The sequence below is a fragment of the Eretmochelys imbricata genome, chromosome 5, assembly GCF_965152235.1.
Source record: "Eretmochelys imbricata isolate rEreImb1 chromosome 5, rEreImb1.hap1, whole genome shotgun sequence".
Lineage (NCBI taxonomy): Eukaryota > Metazoa > Chordata > Testudines > Cheloniidae > Eretmochelys > Eretmochelys imbricata.
The window spans coordinates 9,929,185-9,956,594 of NC_135576.1; the positions used below are offsets into that span (position 1 = coordinate 9,929,185).

Below are 27,410 nucleotides of genomic sequence, written 5' to 3' on the forward strand. Positions count from 1 at the left end.
AGAGGAATTCATCATTTAAGTAGTATAGTATCACAGTGATCCTGATAAATATTGGTTAACCAATGAACACTTAGATTTCCCAAACATATCTTGCAATCATGTATTTTCCTGTCTAACAACATGATGGCAGTGTGACGGGTTAGGCCCCTTAGGAAGCCCCCTGATGTGCTGATATACCACTGAGTCTACCTGTTCTGCCAGCATGGGCCCCCTTTAACCTGTCTTGCTGAGCCAAGCTATTAAAGCCTCCTTTAACACACACACAGGTAGGGCCACACCCAGCTGCAGATCAGCTCTGGGAAGATTCAGTTTAAGGGACTTGCTTCAGCACTCAGGTGTCCACCTCCCTTGGAGTGCAGACCCAAAGGTGTGTTATGAAATCTGCCTCCTCCCTCAATGTGGAGGAAGGTATGCACAACTTCTTGCCCCTCCCCCACAGTTAGAAATTATAGAAACTGGGGTTTATTATTATATTAAACAAATGTTATTAACTACAAAAGGCAGATTTTAAGTGATAAAAGGGGTAGCAAACAGAACAAAGCAGATTACTAAGCAAGTGAAACCAAACACACAAACTAAGCTAGTTTCACTAAAGAAATTGATTACAAATAGTATTTCTCACTCTAGATATTGTTGCAGGCAGATTACAGAAAGTCTTGAAAGGCTGCTATATTGGTCTCCCTCTTGAGACCTCAGGTATTATTACTCACAAGCTAGACGCTCTTCCAATTTGTTTTTGTTTTTGTTCAGAGAAATTATTCCAGTGATTTTTTTTTCCCCCACCAAGTCTAATGTTAATAGTGTGAGCATTGTTAGCATTAGGGACTCACTGATGACTTAGTTGTAACTTCACTGTCACCATAAGATTATAGGAGCCAAGTGTGAAAGCAGTATAACACTGGCAAATAGAATTGTGTAAACGATACTATTTGCAAGACTTTAAAATATTTATTTTAGTTTCACTTTCATGGTGTATTAAATCATTCCATGCTGATCTAATGTTGGAAGAAATAAGGTGACTTTCAGATTTTAAGCATATGTAGCCTTGTAAATGTACATACAACTATACAGTATTAGATTTTAAGATTTCATTAATACATAAGAAGATACCTACTACATTTCTCTTTGCATTTCATTTTACTTCAAAAGTTGTTCTTTATACTCCCTATGTTCTTGCTTTCTCAGTTTATCCATTTTTCAAGAATTAAGCTAATGGCAAACCTACTACTATGAACAGTATGGAACACAGGATATCCAGGATATGGAATATTTTTGATTGTTTATAATTTACTTGTCATTGCAGCTGGTTATTGTGTTATTACCTATATCCTTGGAGTTGGAGACCGACATCTGGATAATCTCTTGCTAACAAAAACAGGTATTTAAAAAAAAAAAATCATCAAATACTGCTACAGTATAACTTTGCAAATATATCTTGGCCTAATGTTTTGTTGAATTTTATTTTATGGACACTCTAACATCCAACAAGTGATAGTTGTGGATTAGACTTTTTTTTTAATGTTAAGGCTACATCAGACGATCTAAAGTTGACTTGTTAGTAATTTATAGCTTGAGATTGAACGTATTAGTGAGGTAGCAAGTAGGGAGCAGACTGCATCATGCATAGAATTAAATACTTATTTCACCATGTAAAATGAGTGCATGTTGGATACTGATGTCAATGGAGAGGTATATAATGGGAGTCTAGTAATTGCAGTTAAATAGCAATATTCTTATACACAATACATTTTCTCTCCACTTTTCAGTTTATACTGTTGTACCTATCCTACATACACTCTTGTGTGTTTAAAGAAAAACTAGAATTCATAACTAAAAGTGGCATGGAAACTAATTATTTTTTTCTTTACAGGCTAATGTACAAACAATGCAATAATACTGAAATTCCTGTTCTGTGCAAATTAAGGACTGCTAAAAATTTTGTCAGTTACAAAATTGGTTGACTAAAATGTGCATTGCTGGAAAGCAACACTCAGCAGATTAAAATGAAATTGAGTTGCTTATTGTAACTGCCTCTCTGATCAATTTTGTCCTCAAAACAGGAAATTTGACACTGATAACTTAGACCTTTCAAGTTTTAGCTGAAACGTTAGGAAAACAATGATGAAATTAATGGGTAATTACTAATTAGAAAGTAATGCTGGCTCCAAAAATCCTAATTGTTCTTTATAAAATTGTTTAATTTTTCATAGGCTCTTTCACACAGTCTCAAAGCAATTTCAGGATCTATTAATTGTGTGCCCGTTGTAAAAAGACTTTTTGCAGACAGATTTGGCAGCTATTATACACTCAGCTGCATTCCAAATACAGTACAAGTTTAAACATGTTTGTTTAGTACTAGTTATATTGATATTCGACCATCTTGATTATTACACCAAGGTATCCCTGCTCATTCCTGCGGTTCTAATACTGTTTTTAACCTAAAAGTGGTTCCATGTGTCCTTCTGTCAATTCCTAGAAGGGGTCGGCAACCTGTGGCATGCGAGCAGATTTTTACTGGCATGCTGCTGCCAGCCGGGGTCCCGGCCCCCAGTCTCACTCAGCCCACTTCCTGCCTGGGTGAACGGAACCCCAGGCTGGCAGCAGTCTGAGCGGGGCTGGCGGCCGGGACCTTGGCTGGCAGGAGCCGGCGGATGGGACCCCAGACCGGCAGCGGGCTGAGCTGCTCAGCCCACCGCTGGTCTGGGATTCTGTCCGCCGGCCCTGCTCAGCCCGCTGACAATCTGGAGTTCCAGCTGCCGGCCCTTTGCCAGCCGGGGTCTTGGCTGCCCGCCTCAGTGAACGGAATCCCTAGCCAGCAGTGGGCTGAATGGGGCTGGCAGCTGGGACCCTGGCTGGCAGGAGCCAGCGGAACCCCAGACTGGCAGTGGGTGAGCCGCTGCCGGTCTGGGGTTCTGTCCGTCACCCAGCTCAGCCCGCTGACAGTCTGGGGTCCCAGCCGCCAGCCCCTTGCCAGCCAGGGTCCTGGCCACCGGCCCCACTCACCTTGCTGCTGGTCTGGGGTTCCAGCCGCTCGGCCCCCTGCCAGCCGGGTCTGGGCCTCCGGCCCTGCTCAGCCCTCTTGCTGGCTTGGGGTACTGGCAGCCAGCCCAGGGCTCTGTTCCTGGCCTGGGCCCAGCGCTCTGCAGCCTTTATAAAAAAAAATTGCACTACAGTTAGCTTAAAAACTCAGCCCGCTGCCTACCTGGGTGAACGGAACCCCAGGCCAGCAGCAGGCTGAGCGGGGCCGGTCGCTGGGACCCCGCTGCATGCATCCGATGAAGTGAGCTGTAGCTCACGAAAGCTCGAAAGCTTATGCTCAAATAAATTTGTTAGTCTCTAAGGTGCCACAAGTACTCCTTTTCTTTTTGCAGATACAGACTAACACGGCTGCTACTCTGAAACCTTAAAAACTTGAAAACTTAAAAACTTTGTATATTACAGTAATTGTTAAATGTATAATGTTAATAAATACATAGGTTTGATGAAACAAAGTAGTTGTACTTATGTGCCTGTGCTTAATTTGTGTTTTCGATGATTTACCTTCTCAAAAAATCTTGCATATGTCGCACCTGCAGGGAGTGCGTGCACCCCAGGTTAAGAACCACTGCACTTAACTGATAAGATCAGCATTTTAATTTAATTTTAAATGAAGCTTCTTAAACATTTTAAAAACCTTGTTTATTTTACATACAACAATAGTTTAGTTATATAATGTAGACTTATAGAGAGAGAGCTTCTAAAATCGTGAATGTATTACCGGCACACAAAACCTTAAATTAAAGTGAATAAATGAAGACTTGGCACACCACTTCTGAAAGGTTGCCGACCCCTGTCCTAGAATCTTAAATGCATGTCTAAAATCCTTAATATTTTTTCTCAGTGTTTCTAACGCATGTTGTTATAATTATACAGGCAAAGGTATAACAATTATCTGAAATGCACGTTTAAAAAACCCTGTGCATTAAAATTGAGAGAGAGAGATTCTGGAAACTTTCATAAGCAAAACTTTTAAAAAAAAGCAAATTAGGCAATGGCAGAAGTTTTAAAAACAATAGGCACGTGTGTTTGAAAATGTTTACAATTGAATTGGACTCACCAAATTGTGCACTAGCTAGCCTTTGTAAATATAGAGCTATCCTTTTTAAACACATTCTTCCTACCTACCCTTCTGTACCCTGTTGTTTGTTAAACTTGTTGCATCCTGTCTTAATTGCTGTAGCTTGTAAGCTCTTAGAGGCAGTGACCATATAATATAGTTGTAGTGGTTTATAGTTAAGCATGGTCATTGTCTCAATTACACTGTTCCTGGTAGGGTAGTTTAGCCCTCCCGCAAAACCTTACCTCTTCCCTTTCTGAGGTAAACGAGTCCAACAGAACTGAAGTCCACAAACCTTCACCCCTTGGTGCATTGCTAAACTTTGATGGTGCAGGGGTTCACAGGCAGTTCTTTACTAAACACACACATCACATTCCTTCCCAGAGTTCTTATCCTTCTGCCTGCTTCTTGGCCCTCCTCTCCAGCTATTCCACAAGCTTTTTTCCCTATAGGTTCCCTCTATGCTTTCCTCTCAGCTGGAGTCACTTCACTTCATGTTCTCTCCCTGTTCTGAGAAGGTTACTTATGGTCCCAACCCCTTTCCCAGAAGCTTTTGCTCTCAACCTGAGCACCCTAGAACTTGCAAGTCCCAGAATGCGTTTGATGTGGGCTTCAACAGTAACGAGTGTACTGGGCCTTGGTTTGGGCATGTCTTTAAAGAGCCAGTACACCCTGAGACATGTTCTTTGTAGAACACTTAACAAAAAGGCTCCCTATTCCTGATTGCAACCTCTTTGCATTGTTAATTATATAACAGTTGAAGTCAATCTGAGATCCAGAAACTCAGCACCTCTGAATATCTAGGTACTTAGTCTAACAATTGGGACCCAAAATAGAGAGGCAATTTCTGAAAATGTTAGCTTCACTTCAGTTGTTCTCTGTAAAAGGTGGGTAGTATGTATTACTTTCCAGAGAGTATGAGACTTCAATAAATAAGGGCAGAGAATTAAAGCCAATCAGCTGGGGAGATGGGAACAGAACTTCAGACCACTAGACTCCCAAACCTGTGCACATTTCCTTGGAGAGGGTATTTTTATAGGGACAGGTGTGGAGCATTCAGCTGTCACGTAGTTTTCCAGCTAACAGAGTATTACCTTTCTTAGCTGCCTCCTTTATGAGCTTAGCAGTTATCCATGCAAAATGTTCTCCGTATTCACAGAATGATTTTCAAAGGCTCATAACTCCAAAAAAAAAAACAATAACAAAGCTAATTTTCTGAAAGGCTTAAAGGCAATTAGTCCTATCTCCATGCCAAATATCACCTTTCTACCTTCAGTTGTTACTTCTATAAAGTTGATCTTTTTTATTATGAAGAAAGTGTATTTTTCATCATATATTCAAACAGAGGAACATTTTCTTATTCTCTCTTTACCCTCCACCCCTCAAAAAAAATAAAAAATAAAAAGTACCTTGGACGTAAACCTAGCATTGAGATTTTGAGCCTGAAAGATGATCATTTTCTGAAGCCCCAGACTGTTGAAAGTGACATTACCATGGGAAGTGTCATGCAACCTTAACCATAGCAGGTCACAGTTAGCACCCCATTTTGATAGTTGTCAAGGTTTTATGAAGTTGGAATGTGTGGGTGATGTAAATAAGTGTATTGTTATTTCTTCATTGTCACCCTAAATCTGGTCAAACACAGTTCCTGAATTGCAGAGATTAGTTAAATTCCAATATGTCAAATTTGTTTACTGAAGAATGTAAGGCTTCTAGCATTCAATTTATAATTTCCCTAATTACATAGCATTTTTCCAGCCTGACTCTTTAAGTCCACCTGATAACATTTTATTATAAGTATAAAAACATAATTAGCATAGTGTATGTTTCTGCTATTTTATTAGACCTCAAACAGGCTGGTGCAGTAAAAGGATTTGGGGACCAAACCAGTTACAATGGCTTTACCCATTTCAATTTATGGCAAATAAAATGTAGGTCCATGGTCTTGACTGAACTTTAGGTAACTTGAGCTAGTCACACACCATTTATGATGATCTGGTATCTACATTATGTTTAACAAGTCTGAAGAGTTTCCAAATTCTTACTTGTGTCTGGAAGTGTGTTGTAAGACGATGGTTTTCAACCTTTTTTTTTTCATTTGCAGACCCCTAAAAAAATGTCAGGTGGAGGTATGGACTCCTTTGGAAACCTTAGACATAGTCTGAGGATTCCCAGGGGCCAACCGACCACAGGTTGAAAACCACAGTTGAAATATATTGGTTTAACTTCCTTACATTCAGTAAATACGCACCATCTGGAATTTGACATTTACCCAAAGCCCCTCTCTCATAATTACCTTAGCATTTTTGTTATTTTTAAAGGTGAAACTGGTATCACTGTAACTAAATTAAAACCTGTCTTAAATTAAAACAGAGTAATCAACAGAAAACAACATTAAATGGCTGGAGAGAAAACTGAGCCAATGTATAAACTCTGATTTTGTTAAATGATGCACTTAAGCATTAATGCAGAGTATGAATTTTGATATGGAATGAATCTCTGACCTAAGCTCTTTAGTAAAGGTTTTATTTATTTCCTGGATGGGCCGCAGTTTGTGTTCATTTCATTTTTATCAGATTTAAATTGTTTGAAAACTAGCGTGAAACTTTAACAAAATATCTTTGTCCCAAAACATTTACTCTCCTTTGTATTTGCATCTAGTTTTGTGTGTCAGTTTGCTGTTTGTATTGTGAACCTGTAAAACATTTTTGAATACAATGCGTATGAAAGGCTGCAGAAAATAAAGCCCCTGTCTTGCAACTCCAATTCACATGAAAATCCTTACACTGGGGACTGAATTTAGTTTTTCCACTGGAAAATCCTAAGCAGTGCAGCAGAGGGCAGTACTTATCCATGATAAATTCTGTCTGAAATTCCTCTTATCTCTGTGTTGTAATATATACTCCATAAGATAGTAAAACAATGTGGGTTTGAATGTACCTTTTTCCTTAATGATTTCCTTTGTGACTGGTAAGCAGACTTCTCAAAATCTTAAATTCTGCATCAGTTTGAGGAAGAAAAATATATAAACTGATATTTATGGTATTTTTGAAAGTGTGGAACCTGTTTATTAAAAGTACCTGTATGGAATCAATCCTACAAACACTTGGTATCTGGCCTTATACTTACCACTGAGTCTCCCATTGACTTTGGTGCAAAAAGACTAGTTCTAGTCTTCTCTTGTGGTTGAGAAGCTAAACACAAACATTTTTCTGGCAATATAGTTTGTATAACCACAAAGCTTTCCCTTCTTCGCAGGATTTGTTTAAACCATGCAAGCCCTCCTGGGCAATGGGGGCCATAAATAGGGCACTACTGGACCCAGCTGTGGGTTTCAGTACTCGATCTTATGTTCCATGTGGGAGGAAATTCAACAGATCCCAGGAGCCTTTTATGGCTTTCTCTTAATAGTCCACAGCTGTCGGCTCCTTCAAGTCTTGCATTTAAAGTCCATTCCATAGGGCTTGTCTTTCCTCTCAACACATGGGAAGATGTGTAATTCCTTTGTGGGATAGCATGAGTATGGGCACCATCACAGCTCTTTCTGTAGAGGGTATTTTGTGCTTATGACAAAACTAAATGTAAAATTAGTCCTTTATTAGGCAGAATACAGCATTAAACATGAACACCAGGACATGAAAACAGCTCTTCCCTACTCTACATCAGAAACATGTAATCAGTGTACTGTAGAACCAAGATAACAATACATGTAGTAGTTTATGGGCTCTAAAATTTTCTGTAAAAAGAAAGGGAGTACTTGTGGCATCTTAGAGACTAACAAATTTATTTGAGTATAAGCTTTCGTGAGCTACAGCTCACTTCATCGGATGCATACAATAGAAAATACAGTGAGGAGATTTATATACACAGAGAACACGAAACAATGGGTGTTACCATACACACTGTAACGAGAGTGATCAGGTAAGGTGAGCTATTACCAGCAGGGGGGAGTGGCGAAGAAGAAAAAGAAAAAAAAAATTTTGTAGGGATAATCAAGGTGAGCCATTTCCAGCAGTTGACAAGAACGTGTGAGGAACAGTGTGTGTGTGTGGGGGGGGGGGGGGGGGGGGGAGAAATAAACACGGGGAAATAGTTTTACTTTGTGTAATGACCCATCCACTCCCAGTCTTTATTCAAGCCTAAGTTAATTGTGTCCAGTTTGCAAATTAATTCCAATTCAGCAGTCCCTTATTGGAGTCTGTTTTTGAATTTTTTTTTTTTTGGAGAATTGCCACTTTAGTTTGTCTCCAGAGCTTAAACGGGACAGCGTCACCATGTACTCTTTAACCAAAAAAAAAAAGGGGGGGGGGGAGAGGGACAAAGAAAAATGAATCCAGAGTCTGAGTAACTTTTAAATGGTATGTCCTTATTCTTTTTGTTTGTTTGTTTGTTTTAAATCAGGGAGCTAAAGGGGCTTCTACAAAAGAAGAGATTGACCATACAGGAGAAACAATAAAATTGACACTTTACAAAGTATTGTTGAAATCATAAAGTAAACAAAATGAAAATAGATCGCCCTCCCCCCCCCCCATTTTTACCGGTAACCATAGCTGATTTATTTCATTTTTTTTATTGTCCCTTTAATACTGAAGCATTTGTAATTTTTTTAGATTTATTTTAGTAAGCTCAATTATTTTTACTCTGCCATGTATTGTTTCAGTATATGTTCAGTAAAGAGATTTAGTGGTAACGAACAAAGTATTAATTACATTTAATAGATAAAAGTATAATTGTGTAAACTAAGTCATGTAGCTTCTCATTTTTTCAAACTCGAAAGCCTTTCTGATACATTAATACATATTTTGGCAATTCATATACAATGTACCTGAGCCTATGTAACTTAAAATGTACGTATTATGCCTCGGTATTGTTTCTGTAAAATACTTCAAAATAACAGCACTGCAAGCGATTCCTTTTGTATGAGAATAGATATTGTCTTGCATCTCACCGAATTGAGATGCATTATAAACTAAAAGAAAAGGAGGACTTGTGGCACCTTAGAGACTAACCAATTTATTTGAGCATAAGTGAGCTGTAGCTGATGAAGTGAGCTGTAGCTCACGAAAGCTTATGCTCAAATAAATTGGTTAGTCTCTAAGGTGCCACAAGTACTCCTCTTCTTTTTGCGAATACAGACTAATACGGCTGCTACTCTGAAACCTGGCATTATAAACTGTCATTGATTCCTATGCATTTTTAATTTGTTGCTTCCAAAGCCAAGATCAGGCACTATGGCAGCAACTATGTAATGAGACACTTTGTCTTCCAGCAAAATACGCAGTTTCAAACAACATCAATCGATCATTGCTGCATCACAAATTGTTGCATATATAAATACTGGTACTTGAATGCCATCCGTCAGTAGACCCTTCGCTGCCTTAGAAAGAACTGCTAGTTGTGAAGCTGAATTGTCATTGATTTGATGGAACACATTTAAAAAGAGTAAAGTTCCCAGAAGTTGCATCTTTTTGAAACAACCCATCTTAAAACTTTTGTCTCTTCCATTTATTGAAGGCAACTTGTTTTGGGGGTTTTTGTTTTGCTTTTGTCCCCTCTTTTATTTTTATTATTGAAAGCATGGAGCCGGTATGACTGCATCAGTAAAACAAGTTGGCATATGAATGGAAATAGAGACTTTGGTCCTGACTTTATTTGCCAGCCAAATAAAGCGTGCTCAAACCTCAAGCGTGTATGTGGCAGGGCACATTGCTCTTGAGTCTAAGAACGTAATGAACTCAAGGATTGTACCAGCTGTGAACTTTGTGGAGTCTTACCAAGAATGGGGACCCCAGCCTGACATTAGGGAAAGAACACTGGTTTTGCTGCATGTCTTGGTCTCATTTGGAGAGTGCTGCAAAGTCAGAACATGATTGCAGGCCCCCAGACAACAGGGCCCTTGAACAGTTTTTTGTGCCTGATGCAAGCCCTTAAGTGTTCTCGGCTCTTCTTCATTGTTACAATTGTATCGTCTAATGCAGCTCTTCTGAGGAGACGCCAAAGTGAAAGATAGTTGGACTCCAGATGCTCCCCAAAAGTGCTGCAGGCACTATAAGTAGATTTGCTGATTTTACCAGACCCTGTTGTATGTAAAATAAAGAAGCTTTAAAACATTCTCTCTCTCTATCTGTATGTATGAATATATAAAAAAATAAAAAATCATGATGAGAGAGAGAGAACGAACATACTAGCTTGTAAACATCTCCAAAATTAATTATCCTCCAAATCCCTCCTTAAAACTCCTTTTCTGTTATGCCTACTAAACCAGCAGCCTTGCCATTGTCCTAAGACCACTGCCTATCATGCTGACTAATATTGTCTCCTTGTTTTCTTGGATTCTCCTGGCAGTAGCCATCTATCTATTGTCTTATCCTTAAATTGTGAGCTCTTTAGAGCAGGGACTGTCTTACTAAATTCTGTGTTTTATACAGTGCTCAGCACAATGGGGTTCTGATCCATGACTAGGGCTCCTAGGTACAACAGTAATACAAATAGAAGTGCAGAATATATTTATCTGGATCACCTTAAAGTTTTTGTCAGTGTGTTAGGATTTAACATCTGCACACTGAATGAATGTTAACAATAAGCACATCACTTTACACTCTCCTTTCTACTTCACTTTCCTACTTAGGCACAGACTGGCCTTGTCTAAATTAGTAAAATTAGGACTTGCAGAACGGCATTGGTGGTGAATTACCAGTGGTAGCAATGATGGAGAATTAGGAATTGTAATTTTCCAGCAGAGGTGCAACCACCATGAGGGTTCTATTGCTTTCTCTTAGCAGGTCAAACCTTTTAATGGTGACAGCATAACTCTAGGGGAAATTGAGTGCTACCATCCCATTTTCATGAGAGGAAGTTCCTGCTTTTGGCTGTGGCCCACCTTTCAGAGCATAAATTTTGCTACGTAATAAATATAGGATCCTGGATAGCAATCTTTCAAAATTACCATGGAAGCTGTAGTTTGAAACAAAATTAATGCCATCTTCAAAATTTAAATTCAGTGTCAGTAAATTACCTTCCTGAAAATGGGGAAAGATGAACTTGGAGTAGTTTGAGGGGACTTTCAGCTTATTAAAATGTAAGAAGCCCTTTGGCAGTGTTGTTAAAAATCTAGTTTGCAGTTTTGTGGTAACTTTCATTTAAGGACTTCTAAATACTCAAGAGGCTTTAAGTAGTTAATCCTCATAACACTCCAGTGAAGTAGATAGAGGATGGATATCATAAGAAACAGAACACCTGCTAGTGAAATGTATCTATCTGAAACTGCAGGGGACTCTAAATAGGTGGAGTGTAATTACCTGACCTAGAATTTGGCCAGAGCACTGCTCTTGTAAAAAGTGCAGTTGGATCTTAATGATCATAAATTGCTGGGACCTGCGTTTTGTGTCATATTAGCTCCTGCAGCTCCTTGTAGCATTTATTCAGTAGTAATTAAAGGAAAGACCACTCCCTGCAGCACTGAGTTTTGGTTGGTGGTCTCCCAGTTTTAGTGCTAATCTGGTGTAACCCTACTTCAGTTGCAAGAATCTGACTGGATGACAATGCTGGCAAAGGTGCAGGTATTAATACTTGAGCATACGGAGGCAGAGTTTTAAAATTGAAGGGTTCTTTTTTTGTTTGTTGTTTTCCCCTTCAATCTACAGCCACAACACTTCACCTACCTGTATTTAGGGGACTCAATGGATATCACTCACATATATAAGTAGGGCCCTACCAAATTCACGGCCGTGAAAAACACGTCATGGACTGTGAAATCTGGTATCCCCTGTGAAATCTGGTGTTCTGTGTACTTTCACCCTGTATTATACAAATTTCACGGGGGAGACCAGCATTTCTCAAAATGGGGGTCCTGACTCAAAAGAGGGTTGTGGGAGGGTTACAAGGTAGGGGAGTCATGGTTTTGCCAGCCTTACTTCTGCGCTGTCTTCAGACCTGGGTGGCCGGAGAGCAGTGGCTGCTGGGCAGGCACCCAGTTCTGAAGGCAGTGTCCCTCCAGCAGCAGCACAGAAGTAAGGGTGGCAGTACCATACCATGCCACACTTACTTCTGCGCTGCTGCCTTCAGAGTTGGGTCAGGACCCTTACAGATACAACACCGTAAAATTTCAGATTTAAAGAGCTGAAATCATGATATTTAATATTTTTAAAATCCTATGACTGTGAAATTGACCAAAGTGGACCATGAATTTGGTAGGGCCCCATATATAAGTATCTAATTTGTGGGTGCAGTTTAATGTTGTTCAACTATGTAAATACTTGCTACACCACAAATAGATTCAGGTACAAAAATGAAGTCTTGGTTAGGACTGTGCTGAAAACCAGGGAATTAAATGACCTACTTTTATAGATGGGAGAACAGACTCAGATCTGGATGCCAAAGCTTTGGATTGTATTTATTTGAGGATTTAAAATCCTTAATCCAAAAAAGTAATTTGTTCCTTAAAGATAAGAAATTTATTTATATATTCCATAAAGAAAACAAATTACCTGCTAAAATTGGGAAATCAGAAAAGATATTTCTGTTATCACGATTAACTACATTTCCAGCTGCTCTGCATGGACTGACTTCTGTACCAATTCAAATATTTTTTGATTGGGTGGGGCTCGATGTGAGTGGACTCATGTACCCATTTGCTTAGATAGGAATATAACTCTGATCTCTGGAGTCCCAGGTGAATGACTTAATAATTAGAGAATCCTTCTGATTTAAAGCTTCTCTCAGTATTGAGCTGTTATAACAAGTTCAGAAAAGCTGGATTAGTAGCTGGAGCACAGGTGTGATGTGGCTGTCAGAATAAATGCAGTTTATCACATGATAATGACACTATATTTAGAAGGAAAGGAGTTTAATTGTATTCTGTAGAATACAGGGTTTTTAAGTTGCCTTTAAAAGAAATGTTTACTACAGTGTCCACACTGGTTCACTACTGATTTGTAGAGTGGAAGGTTTGATGCTTCTATCAGGCTTCCGGTCTTTAATTCATACAGATTGCTCTGAAAAATACTGACATAGCTCTTGAAAAGGTTTCTTTCCCACCCAATTACCTAACTTCCAGGAAAATTTCAAATAAGTGTTTACAAATTTTGTCATGTTGCATAAAAACGATGGTAACTTCTGAAATGGGGTGCTGGTTTCCCCAGTGGATTTCAGCTGGATTTTTAGCTGAGGCTATTTTCAGGCATTGCAATATCCGTTGAATCTGAGCAATTTAAAACAAGTAGTGTATTGAGGAGTACCACTTTTGGAGGAAACTGGTTGATTAAATTGACAGGAAAGAACAGCTAAGATGTTTTTGGATGGCTTTTTTACATCCTTCCCTCCAAATGTGTCTGGGTAAATAGTTATATTAAAAATTAAAGGACTGTGTAAGAACTTCACAACTGAAGGGCAGTCACAGTGTATGAATGGTGGAAACTCTCTGAAAAATAAGGCAAATGTTTTATTTTACTGTGATTTTAGTACAAAAATGTTACCTAGATTGGGGGGGGGGGGCAGGCGGGGGGAGGGAAATCCTTTTCAAACGGATAAAGTTTTTTAGATCAGTGTCATTTTCTGCATAGCCCTTGTTGCTTAAGGAAAATGGATATGTTACCTTTGTTTCACAGTTTGTAGTGTTTCACAGCACTACAGGTATTATTTAGTTATTAGCTATTTGCAGCACCCATGGTGGGTTAGGTGTGTTTTGAGCTCTTAATCACACCAAAAAAAGCAAGTGCTGAGGAAGTGGATGTTGAGAGCTCTGGGTTAGTGGTATGGACTTTGTTGTGTGAGAGAGAGGCAGGCATGGGAGCCAAGGGTGGGAAAGAGAGCAGAGCGGAGGGATCAACCCAGTGAATTTACAGAAATGAGGGATGAAAGAGGTGAGAGCGAAAGACTAAGTGGCAGAAAAGTCCATGTAGGTTGATATACTGAAGGCTGCAGGAAGTGCAGGTGGCGGGGCAAGTGAGTGTTGCTAACATTAAATGGAACAGTGATTCTTTTGCTGAAATAGTGGATTTTGAAGTTAAAATGGAAGTGAGATTCCAGCTTTTTTAGTTTAATTAAATGCTACCCTAGACTTTCCCCACTGTTTGTTTTATATGCACATCAAGAGTAAAATAAAAATGAGAAATGTACTAAATTGTGGTACCCTAGACTTTCCCCACTGTTTGTTTTATATGCACATCAAGAGTAAAATAAAATAAAAATGAGAAATGTACTAAATTGTGGTACTGTTTATATAAGGCAAAACATACTGAAAGGATCCTTTTCAGTAAGACACATCTAGTTTATGCCATTTCTTTAAAGTATCTCACAAAGTTTCCAAGTACAGGTTTTTCCACCCTTAAATTCTTTGCAGCTTCCCAGCATCTGGCATCCATTGATCTGGTTGAAGTTGGATAGGTGTTAATATCTTTGAGATGACCTGGGTGATGAGGCTTTCTTCAAGGTCACAAAGCAAGCTGGTGGTAGAATCTACTATTGAACCCAAAAATCCTAACTCCTTATCCCTAGAACTAATCACTTAGGACACTGTCACTGCTTTTTAAAGTTAGACTTCTCCCTCTCTCCCCCATTGGGCAGTGTCTTGTTTTTGGACATTGGATGGTCACTAAGACAGGTCTTAATGTATTTAGTAAAAAGAAAAGGAGTACTTGTGGCACCTTAGAGACTAACAAATTTATTTGAGCATGAGCTTTCGTGAGCTACAGCTCACTTCATAGGCTAATACCAGCAGGAGAGCCGTGCCCCCCCCCCACACACACGCTCTCCTTCTGGTATTAGCTCACCTTACCTGATCACTCTCGTTACAGTGTGTATGGTAACACCCATTGTTTCATGTTCTGTGTATATAAATCTCCCCACTGTATTTTCCACTGAATGCATCCAATGAAGTGAGCTGTAGCTCACGAAAGCTTATGCTCAAATAAAGTTTCAGTTGTTAGTCTCTAAGGTGCCACAAGCACTCCTTTTCTTTTTATCTGTAGATTGCATTCCACGGAGAGCACACACAAAAAAGAAATATCCTTTGTAGGAAGCTTAAAAATGACCACAGTGGACCAAATAAAGTGTCCACCTAGTTAATATCCTGTCTTTAGTAGGGGCTTTGAATCAGATATTTCAGCTGTGTCTTGAGGCCTAATTCTCCATTTCCTTATACAGGTGTAACTTGTTTGATCCTCAGAGTGGTTACAGCAATGTAAGAGTGCTGAGTTAGGCCCATCTGTGGCTCAGAATTATTTTTATTCAAGAGGACTCTGACACTTTGCATTATTGTCATAGCTGTGGACTAATCACTGGTGCACTGTGAAGTGTAGTTTGGGAATTTAAAACTTTTGAGCAAGGCACCAGAGGATCATAATTGTTTAAACATTATCTTTCATGTTTCAGTCCTGAAAACAGACTGTATATTAAAAGTCAATTATTTGTATCATTAATTTATATAAACCTGTGTCAGCATCAGCTGTTAAAATGTTAATCGGGTTTGAACTAAATTTTTTAGAAACATCTTAATTACCTATACAAATGTATTAATTAGCACTCTCTTATTCTGCGTTTACAGTGTTAAATACAAACATATTTAGTCACAAGAGTTTTTGTTTTATCTACTTGTTGTCTCTTGACTCTTCAAGGTGACAGGTTTGAATAAATGGACAGAAAAAAAAGAACCTCTCAAACGTCTTAGTTAAACATACCTTATTACTTTGATATATATCAAAGCCTACTTCTTTAAAAACTAAGTTTAAAAAGTTAAAAACTTTAAAAAGTGATTCACTTCACTGGTGATTCACTTTATTGGGTCTTTCAAATGGTTAAGAAGGCTTTTTGAGCACCAGGCTCAAAAACTAATGATTGTGGCATTTGCCAATGACTGATTGCTTTGTATGCTAATTAAGCATCTTTGTGGCCTCTCTGAAAACTGACCATTCTGAAATGTATGTATCTTGGACTGAAGTCCAGGCTCATGAGGAGTTCATCCAGTGATAAAGTAGTCAGTAAAATGGACGGGTAGGCATGGCTTTTCAAAAATATTAATGGTTCTGATTTTTAAAAGTTGGCACCTAGAAGCTGTCAAAATAGGGCACTTTTAGGTTCATAAATATGGGCTCTGGGGGCTTTAACTTGAGACAGCTATTTAAAAAAAATCTTGGACATACATAATTTTGAAAAAGGCTTTCTAGATGTATATTCAGTGTATACTAGGTACTGCATGAGGTGCAAACTGTATGAATTCATACCAGGTCTCTTCCATCTTGAAGATACTTGGTTTTAAGATTTTCCCTCTATGCCCTACAGTGCATCCTCTTTGCTGTTTTTGTCTAGGTTTAAATTACTATAATAATGGAACTTTAACTTTTTCCACCGAGAAACTATTCTACTGGCTAATAGACTTCTGTCAAAAACCTTCCTCGTATTCAGCTTAAATTTTCAAGATATGGACCTCCTCCGACCATCCTAAATGATTCCTCTCCTCTCCCCACAGTGCTTGTTTCAAAAGGTTCTAGTCTCCCTTCATCCTGCTTTAGCCATCATTTAGGCAAACTCACTCATATATATTGTTCTTCTGATTGTTTCTTATAAATCAAGTCTCTCTAGTCCATTGATCATTGTTGCTTTTCTGAACTCCTTCCAACCTTGTTTGCGCCCTTGAGTTCCGTGTTGTCGGAGATAGTTTGAACAAAAAATCATGAAAAAGGTATTTGCTTTTCTATCGAAATATTGAGTAGATCTATCACTTGTACAAAATTGGGAGATTGGTTTTCAAAAAAATTTTGCAAGAATACCTTTCCTAATGTGTGATTGACTTATGCCAGTTAACAAGTAGTAATAAGATAAGTATAACAGACCTCCTAGAGACTGAGAAAATTAGAATTTCTTCTGTATATATAAGAGGTTATTGAATAACTGTTCATTTGTAGGTTTCAGAGCAGCAGCCGTGTTAGTGTGTATTCTCAAAAAGAAAAGGAGTACTTGTGGTACCTTAGAGACTAACAAATTTATTTGAGCATAAGCTTTCATGAGCTACAGCTCACTTCATTGGATGCATTCAGTGGAAAATACATTGGAGAGATTTATATACATAGTATACACAGAGAACATGAAACAATGGGTGTTACCATACACACTGTAACGAGAGTGATCCTGAAGCAAATACTCACCAGCAACCACACCACACAACAGAACCACTAACCCAGGAACCTATCCTTGCAACAAAGCCCGTTGCCAACTGTGTCCACATATCTATTCATAGGGCCGCCTCATATCAGCCACACTATCAGAGGCTTGTTCACCTGCACACCTACCAATGTGATATATGCCATCATGTGCCAGCAATGCCCCTCTGCCATGTACATTGGCCAAACTGGACAGTCTCTGCGTAAAAGAATAAATGGACACAAATCAGACGTCAAGAATTATAACATTCAAAAACCAGTCGGAGAACACTTCAATCTCTTTGGTCACTCGATTATAGACCTAAAAGTTGCAATTCTTCAACAAAAAAACTTCAAAAACAGACTCCAATGAGAGACTGCTGAATTGGAATTAATTTGCAAACTGGATACAATTAACTTAAGCTTGAATAGAGACTGGGAGTGGATGGGTCATTACACAAAGTAAAACTATTTCCCCATGTTTATTGTCATTCCCCCCCCACCACCACACACACACACTGTTCCTCAGACATTCTTGTCAACTGCTGGAAATGGCCCACCTTGATTATCACTACAAAAGGTTCCCACCCGCTCCCCTGCTGGTAATAGCTCATCTTACCTGATCACTCTCATTACAGTGTGTATGGTAACACCCATTGTTTCATGTTCTCTATGTATATAAATCTCCCCAATGTATTTTCCACTGAATGCATCCGATGAAGTGAGCTGTAGCTCACGAAAGCTTTATGCTCAAATAAATTTGTTAGTCTCTAAGGTGCCACAAGTACTCCTTTTCTTTTTGTTCATTTGTAGCTGTTTACAAACTTTCTGATGATTTTTGAAATGTTAACTATCTGTAACTATTGGTACTTCGTTGGCAATGCACGCTTCCCAAGAGGAGGTTGAGAGTTGTAATCATTCTTAGTACCATATGAGATAGTTTGCATCTCTTGGTAAATGGTTAAAACAGCCACATTGACAATGGACACTGGACAATGCTTTCATTTTTTATTCCAAACAAAATGTTTGAGTAAAATTCTAAATTTGCATGGGCCCTGATTTTGTGTAGACTTACTCTGTTCTTACAGCCAAAGGTGTGAAAAGGTCTGTCACGGTGCCTGGAGTGGCTCACAGCTAAGAGTGTCAAACTCCGGTCAGATATCAGAAATCAGGGCAGACACCCCAGACTGATGGCATATTGTATCATTAGATTTCACCTACCCAGTAACAAAAGTGTACTCCTGGATCACTATATTAGTTTTACCATGGAGCCACAGACAGTCCCCTTTAGGCTCTCTGGAGCCTACTTTACCACCCAGACAGACTGGACTTAATGATGAAAGGTTATTAAAACCAAAATTCACCTTTTTAGATTACTTCCAGCACCAAAGGGACAGTCACTTACCCACAATATGCTCAAGATCTCACCAAAGACAACGCTGTAGCCAATCCTTCAGTAAACTAAAATTAAAGATTTATTAATTATGAAAAACTAATGAGTTATAGCAAGATTAAAGCAGATAAAATACATTACAGGTGAATTAGGATTTGTAGGTTCAAAATAAAAGCAGTGATGTAGCAATCTGCCAGTCTGAGTCTTTTCATAAATTCTCTCAGGGTTTTCCCAAAGTGGATATGGGAAACTCTGTCTTGTATCTGGACACCTCCCTGACAACATCCTAAAACATCAAGAGATGGCAGGATCATTCCCAAAGTCCAATATTTATAGTTGAAAACAGCCTACCAACTGTTTTTAGCATAGCATGTGCCCATAGATTTCACTTTGTTGAGCACACAACGCCCTACGCTTTGAAGTCAGTGTTCCTCCTTGCTGAACAACTTTAGACAAATGAATTCACAACTAAACACTAACACACATTATTCCAGGGTTAATTAAATAGAGAATTAAATATAGAGACAGCAATCACAGGTAAACTTAGTGTAAATAATTTATGTAACACGTGCCATGTGTGAGGACATCTTCCTTTGTTCTATTCTAACAAGTGGATACAATAGCATTAATATTTCTTCTGATCTAGGGTTATTTACTATAAGGCATGCATAACAACAAATAAGCAACAGGATATAGTCAAATTTAACAATTCAGTTGCACTTTATACGTTGATTGGTTTGCAAATTACAGTGCCTCTTCACATTCCTCTGAAGTTCACAGACAGGTGAACCACCTATTGTTTTGAATCTAAGCTAATTTCCCTGTGTCACAAGATGTTTCTAGGTTATGGGCCATACATATTTTTCAAACCTGGAACTGGTCAGCCTAGTTCTTTAGTAATCTTGGAAGGAAAGTTACTTGGGTAATTATCAAGATAAGGTAATCACTGCATTTTAGTACAAAGAAAAGTAAATTACTAAATGGACTCTTGAGCTTCTGCAATATACTTTTAAAATTAGAATCGTAGCACTAAACTTTGGAGCTTTTTCAGAGTGAATAGCGTTAATTATATACATGGAGTTTAACCACATTCGGATCACCTGTTAGAGAATTTACTTTACAATAGCTTAAAACCATTTTGTTGGTCAGTGATTTCAAGTGGGATCTAAATCTTCTGTTTCATACTGTGGATTGTGAGGCTTATCTTCCTCCCAGGAATCACAAAGCTATATAGTTAAAACAATGCTCTTTACGGAGAGAGAGAGTGAGCAATCCGTGGAAGAACTAAAAGCTGTATAAAATCTACTTTAAGAGTATTTTCATTTAGTGAATATACGGTTGTGCAATAGATTATCACTAATCCCCAGAGTTTTCTTTAAAATTACCATCTGATATCTGTTTAATGGCCTATATAAAATAAGTTCTGTCTCAATTCAGTTATCCATGAGCAAATGTCCATATGACACAACCTCAAGTGGTTCACAGACTGGAAACATGGGCAAAGATGCCAATAACTGAATGGATCTTGGAGACTAGCTTTCAGCTCAGACAAACATAATTTGGAATTGAGATAATCCAAAATCTGAATGCCTTAGCGTCTACAATGAAGGGCACTAAAGAAGATACTTGGCTAAAACTTTGAAGTGTGGTTCAATTAATATCTGCTGATTGATTTTTGAAGGCGAACATCAACACTTTTTTTTACTGTTTTAAATGTAATAGTAGAAAATAAAATTACACATTTGCATTTTTTGCCTAATACAGGTAAACTGTTTCACATCGATTTTGGTTACATTCTGGGTCGTGACCCTAAGCCTCTGCCTCCCCCAATGAAGCTAAATAAGGAAATGGTGGAAGGTATGGGAGGCACTCAGAGTGAGCAGTACCAGGAGTTCCGCAAACAGTGTTACACAGCCTTTCTACATCTCCGCAGGTAGCAACCCTATTTGTGTTAACAATTGCTTGATCAACAGTGGGGGGGAGGTGCTTTTTCTCCCCCAAAAACCATGAGAACTTATATATACCCCTGTTGATGTCCACGGTGCTATAAAGAAGAGAGACTGAGAGATGGGAATTCTTGAGTTCTAATCACGCTTTTGGCACTGACTACCCTTCAGTAGCATTTATCATTATAAAGTATCTTCTGTCCAAAGAGCTCAAATTACTTTACAAACATTAATTTAGGTTTGCAACACTCCTGCAAGGTGGTAAATGATTGATAACGTATTCAGGAGATGTGGTGTTCTGTTGCTTAGCAAATCTTGGAATGTTTTCTAGTTAGGCAAATTGGTGTCTCAGGTTATCATTGATGAAATACAGAGCCTTTCAATTCTTGACTACTGCCCCCAAATTCAGATTAGTCACAGCCAAACACATGTATCCTCTGTTGGCTGGTCAGTGGCCTACGTGAGTTGACTTGGGAAATCTTAGTCCTGTTCCTGGAGAATAAGTATTCACTTCTCAGAATCCACTATTAAATGTTGGCAATAGTAGAATCTTCAAAAAGATTTGAACAGGCATAGAGACTAAACTACCACACTACCCCCTTACCACAAGAATGCCCTCTTTCAGAGTTCAGGCACAGGATCGGAGAAGCTTGCATTGCCATTGTCTGTCTTGGGGACAAATAAGACTTTCGTTCTCCATTGCTAAGCACCTTTTACCATGTCCTACAAAATTCATTTAAAATATGTTGCCTTGTTTGTCCTTTGGGTGGCAGAATGGCTCAGCTTTGCCCTCCAGTCCTGTTACAACAGTGAGCAGGTGAACAGTTTCTCTATTTGCTAAGTGATTCAGGAAGTCTTCCATGGAGATATACAAATTACACTTTAATATCTGGATTGTCTAGTTTAAAATACTCCAAAGCCTGGAAAAAAGTATATTGAACAATGGTGATCTTAGAAAGGAGACAGACAAGATAATGTGAAATAATTGCTGAAGAAATGTAAAACGTATTCCGTCTTATTGAAAGGAGAAAAAAAGTAACTGCCTTTATAAACTGTCATTTGTAATGGATTAGCAGCAATTCAACACAATGAGAAAACAAAGACAAGTTATTAATCAGCAGCCACGATAACGACCATCACACCAGAGAATAATCATGAAGGGATTAATCTGTGTACTCTGCAAGCAGAGTATAAGTCAAAATTGTTTGAGGACTGAAGTTATTATACAAAATTACTCATTTCCTATGTTTCCATAGATGCTTTAAAGAGATGTAAGTTGATGTTCACTATTTCAATGGGAAAAGCTTTTAAATTTCTGCAAGATTATCCATTGAATTAACTAGGTAACACAGTGATTGGCATCAGAGGACATACTTAGTAGCATGGTGTGCATTGATCCAGTAATTTTTAATATAAAATTAACATTTTAAAATATTAGTTGAAATCCCTAGGATTGTAGTTGTATTTGAAGATCATTCATTTCTTCGGTATACATACAGTTTAATGTGAAAGTATTTGTATTATACAAATACAAAATATTAACTTACTGTTCTAGGTAAATCTGTCATGTTCACAGAAGTTCTTAAGCTCCTGATGTGAAAGGCATAAGGACTTTACTATATGAATCTTAATAGCACATTCTGAGCATCTGTGGCTCAAAATAATGGTTAGCAGGAATGTGTACTTATAGAGCAGGCTAATGGATTAGAGAATGGAGGACTAGGCTGTTGTCATTGTGCATGCTGGCATAAAAATCTATTTGATACACTGTCAGTTGTATAAATTAATCAGGTTATTTAACCTATTTTTTGCTTTTTAACCAATTGTTAAGAGTGAAGCAAATTTTGTATTGTACGTCTAATTTTCATCCCCATTCACACCAAACTTCACCAAAAGAAAAACAAAGTCCCTGAAACGTCACATGCTGGGGAAAAAAAACCAGACATCATAGTGCTGTTATATTAATAAAATATATTAATTGATTGATATTATTGTATTTTATTAATACAATAATATATTTATATTAATAAAAATTCCTGTTCATTACTTTTTTAAAATTTCCTAATATTTCTGTGGCTTATCTCTTGGCTTATGATGTCCAGTTTCATTTTGTTGGCCATTCTGAGAAGTGCCTTTCAGGTGTTTTGTTTTGTCTTGTTTGTCTGTAGTAATTGTGTTTTGTTTCAGATTATTTATGGGGCAATTAGATTTGTATTCACCCTTTCATAAATTTATTATTCTAAAGTAGATTGGAAATGGTAAACTAGGGACTCAGAGCCAGGGACATAGGCCATGCATGACTCAGCAAGGTACTTAAGCACATAGTTAAGTATCTGGTGAATCAGGGCCTTAATGGTGAACCATGGAAACTCCATGACTCAGCCACAAGAAGCAAGGAGTAATGTAAGAGAGAGCAGTTTTGCTGCTCATATAGAAAAAAAGTCTAGTTAGCATTCGTTGGCAGTGATGAAGAGAATAGTTTAGAAAAACTCAATAGAGATTCCGAGGTTACATATCTACTGACCGGCAATATGAGTGTTTGAGAAAACCTCAGTATCTTTCATGAAAATGTGTTTTGCTTTGTTTTTGTTTTGTTTTAATTGATTGAGGCTTTCTGAGTAAAGAGTCTGACATAAATTTAGACTTTTTTTTCTCCTGAACATGAATTCAGGACCAGTGCCTGTAAAGTGCTTGTACTGGTCCTGAAAGTGTTTTCATTGATCCACATAAGTGTGATTAGGCCTGATAAGTTGTGAGAAATCCAAATTTAAAATTGAGTCAGCGTGGATGGAATTTATAATTTCTTTCTAACTCAACGGTGATGGGGGTGTGATTTTTTTTTTTTTAAGCAGCCAAATTATCTCTTATATTTAGAGCCAATGATTTGTGCTTCATAGATTGAAAGCTTGGAAACAGTTTCAAAGATTTTGTTTGGAGTGCTAGTGTTGCTGAATGCTAATCATAGCAAGTGAGGCAGAAGAATGGAGAAAAAAATATAAGATGGTAATTGGAATGGTGCGGGGTTCACTTAATGACTCAGCTTGCCAGGAGTAGGAACAAATAGTGTACGTAGTTCAAAAGTTGTAAATGACACTGGTGATTTTTAAGATACTGGACTTTTAAAATTGTTACTGATTCCTTTTTGGTTTCAGGGAAATCAGACCTCAGGCCAATGTGATCCCTCTGTGAACTCATCCTTGGTTTTTGTAGGAGTTGAAGGCCAAGAAAATCAGGGCTTTAAATGCATAATGATAGAGATTCTCACATTTTTCAGCCCTATCCCCATATTGTTAGGAACATGTGCCTTGAAGTTAGCTTATGGAGTACTGCATTCTTGCATGGTTTATTGAAGAGCCTAAGGCTCAACTAGTTTTGGACCCCAGTCGGGAAAGAAGCCTGTAATAAATAATACGATTAAAATTGAGGTACGTTTAGGATGTAATGTTAACAATTTGATTTGATCTGAAATGCTTATAAGAGCACAGCAGAAATAACATGAGCCTGTGTCTTTAGGAAAGCTGACGTTGAAGGAATCTGAAATTGTCTAAGGAGTTTTTATAGTGTTTTTATGATGTATTTGAAATCAAGTGCATAGAAGTGGGAAATATAGAAACAGTTGGAAGGGCTGCAGTTGAAATGCATGCCAGTAAAATCCAAATAGACAGAAGGGCAAAACAGTCTAGTTTGCCTGAGCAAGGGCACAGAGCAGCAGAAAGCTTGTAGCTTTTAAAGTATAAACAATCTGGTTCGGAAAAATAAAACATGTTAAGGATAGTTGAAGAAACAAAAAAAAAAAGTGTCAAATTTAAGATTATATTTCAACTAATTCAGAAGGGTTATTTAAATATTTATGGTAGAAAGAAGGCAAGACCATTTTTTTCTGTAAAAACCACTTAAAATATGAAAATGTGAGGTTTGTTAAAGAATCTTGCTTCTGCCTATAAAAGAGAGTGGAGTTTGTAGAATACTTTTTAGGTATTAGTATGCAGATAACAATGGTCTTGGGGCTCATGCAGCTCTTTGAAACTTTGGATATTAATGAGGTAAACTGTCCAATCCATATAATATACATTTCACAAATTTTAAAAGTACATAAATATTAAAAATAAAATATGATATTTTTAGATGGCATTCCATGATTGGTTGGATTCCTGAGAACAGAGAACTGGCAAAAATAACAACAGTGTACAGAAAAGGGTTTTGAAATGCAATTGCTGAATATTTTGGTTTTAGGGCTAGATTCACAAAAGGGGATTTTGCATTGGACAAATTGCAATGCTTAGCTGGAGTATGCTCAGTACAGAACCTGCAGAGAATTGAGTGCCAAACTCTAATGGGCATCTGCTGAGCATGTGGGAACTGAGATGATTCAAAGGCTTACAACTTGGACAAATATGGGCACGTTTTTATGGGGATTACAAAAGAGACATCCCTAACACCCAGGCAACTGCTCTGCTGAATATCGTGGCCCAGCTTTAAAAAGGGAATAGAGCAATAGAGCGTCTCAGCATAACGATTGTTAGATTTTTTTTTTTTAAGATATCCAAAACTTATCTTTCCCTAATGTTGTTTTAACAGTTTACAAGAAATCCTGCTTCCTCCTCTGCCCCCTGCCAAAAAAAAAACCCAGCTTGAGGCAGACGCTGAGCATTGAAAACTTCAGCCTGAATGATTAAACTTTGCAAAGTTCATAATTTATAAAATAGGTCTCATAATGGAAAGTGTCAGGCAACCTAAACTGTAGGCAGTGATTATCAGCTCTGCATATAATCAAACTACTTAGGTTTGCACACAATGAAAACGTAAAAATTTTGATCCATAAGAGGGTACTGTTAGTTCGTAAAAAGAAATATGGTTTTATGATCTGATTGTTTTCTTTGGAGATTAATCCTGTCCTTTCTTCTTTTGTATGATACTAAAATGACAATTTACACAGTAATACATATGATTGTTGTCTTATTTGTATTCAGAAGCTGTGCTAAAATTATTTTGCTATTTTGAATTTCCTTTCCATCACCATCACCTTCTAAGCTCCTAAAATGCTTTTATAAAAGGCATCTTCCAAAAGGCGGGAAAAATAGTTCTGTGGCTAGAGTAAAGAAGGTTCCAGTTTGTTGAACAGCTTGAAAATTATTCTCTGAAACAGTGACTTGCAGTTAATTTCCTGCAATGGCAAAATGGTGGCCTTTAAAAAAAAATTCATGAGTACTTCCAACCACAGCATGTTAAATTGGAACTCTGACAGGGCTGCTTCTTTTTAATGGTGATAAATTACCTTTTGTGTTTCAGATGTGCAGCATACTTACGCAAGTTATTACAGATTCACTGAGCAGCTGCAGCCTTAACTCCGGTTAAACCAGGTGGTTAAGGGACATACTCATCCTATTTAGACAACCTCCCATACGACATCTTTAAAAATCTTTTTTAATTTAAAGACTTCAATTTTTAAGACTTAATTTAAGTAGATATCACTGTTGCATGGAATGTCCCTGTTTTAAAGAATACACTTTGGGGTCCCTTTAATCTAGCGTACTTCTGTATGTCAGGTGGAATAGAAAGGTACAAAAGAGATTAATGTTCTTGACTCCAGAAATATTTGCTGCTATAATCTGTATTACATAGATCTCCAGTTTTATATTCCTCAATGTTTTTAGATGTTTAAAAGGAAAAAAATATTGAGCATATCTGTGCTCTAGCTTTTGAGATACAAAAGTTAGTTTTCAATACAGAGCAAACTGCAGGGCCATTGCATTCATAACAAGAATACATACCCAACTAATATGTTATGTGCAGATCATCTCTTTTGAGCATTACCAACTCACATTGCCTATGTTGGAGGTGGTGTGTGAGAAATATTTTAGATAAGGGAAAAGACTAATACAGGAGACTGTTGTCCACAAAATGTTCCTTACTTATTCTGCTCTTCTCGTTAGGTATTCCAACTTGATCTTGAACTTGTTTTCCCTCATGGTGGATGCAAACATTCCAGATATTGCTCTTGAACCTGACAAGACTGTGAAAAAGGTAACCACAAAACTTTATTTATTAGATAGAGTAAACAGATTGTGTACTTCATAATGTTTTTAAGTAGTTCAGAAAGGGCAATTTACATGTAATTATGACCTCTGGACTACTCATTGCCAAGATAATGGATCTCAGGCAATTCATAGAATCACTGAAGTTAGAGATGGAAAATATCTATTGAGTGCATTCACCTGCAAGCACAAGAATATTCGCTATTGTACGCATATTAGTCCATAATCCAGTCTACTGTCCCAAATAATGGGGTTCTACCATTTAGAGGGACTAGTGTAGTTTAACTAATATGTATAAATAGATGGAGTTTCAACACCTCGTGCATACAATCTGTTATGTTCATAAGAATGTAGGGATTGCCATACTGGATAAGAACTGTGGTCCATCTAGTCTAGTAGCCAATGTGACAGTGGCAAATACCAGATGTTTCTGAGAAAGATGCAGGAAACCTCTTGTTCGTTAAATGTGAGAGAAACTACTGCCCCATGAAGGTCTCCTCTTAATCCCCAGTAGCCATGTTAAATAATGACACTAGATATTTTCCACCCTTGTAATGTCCATTGATTATCACAAGTTCTTTCCCAAGGTAGGCTACACAAGTTTCTCTCAGAAACTCTTCTTTTTCTTTAAGGGATTGATGTAATTTGTGATAGAGTTGTATAGATTCAGTTATAACTTTACAAAGAAACTAGATAATTATACTGCATAAAATGGCTAGACAGCACAAACCTATCGAGAGAACCCATGTACCCAACATAGTAGAGATAATTAATCTCATTTCATACTTACACTCTAAAAGAAAAGAC

General features: G+C 37.8%; 1 protein-coding gene across 5 annotated transcripts in view; it reads left to right on the plus strand.

Annotated features, from left to right (window-relative positions):
• The window catches only part of PIK3C3 (phosphatidylinositol 3-kinase catalytic subunit type 3), a 135,670-nt gene that overhangs the window by 77,481 nt on the left and 30,779 nt on the right, over nt 1–27,410 (plus strand). For 3 of the 5 annotated variants that reach the window (XR_013346105.1, XM_077816629.1, XM_077816630.1), the window contains 3 exons: nt 1,304–1,378; nt 20,387–20,555; nt 26,502–26,592. Coding sequence is in view for 3 of the 5 variants with exons in the window: in XM_077816629.1 (XP_077672755.1) it covers nt 1,304–1,378; nt 20,387–20,555; nt 26,502–26,592 (335 nt within the window). In the remaining 2 variants the exon portion in view is untranslated. Of the gene's footprint in view, nt 1–1,303; nt 1,379–1,870; nt 1,928–20,386; nt 20,556–26,501; nt 26,593–27,410 lie in introns of those variants that run through there. The other 2 variants (XR_013346106.1, XM_077816631.1) reach the window with 2 other exon arrangements.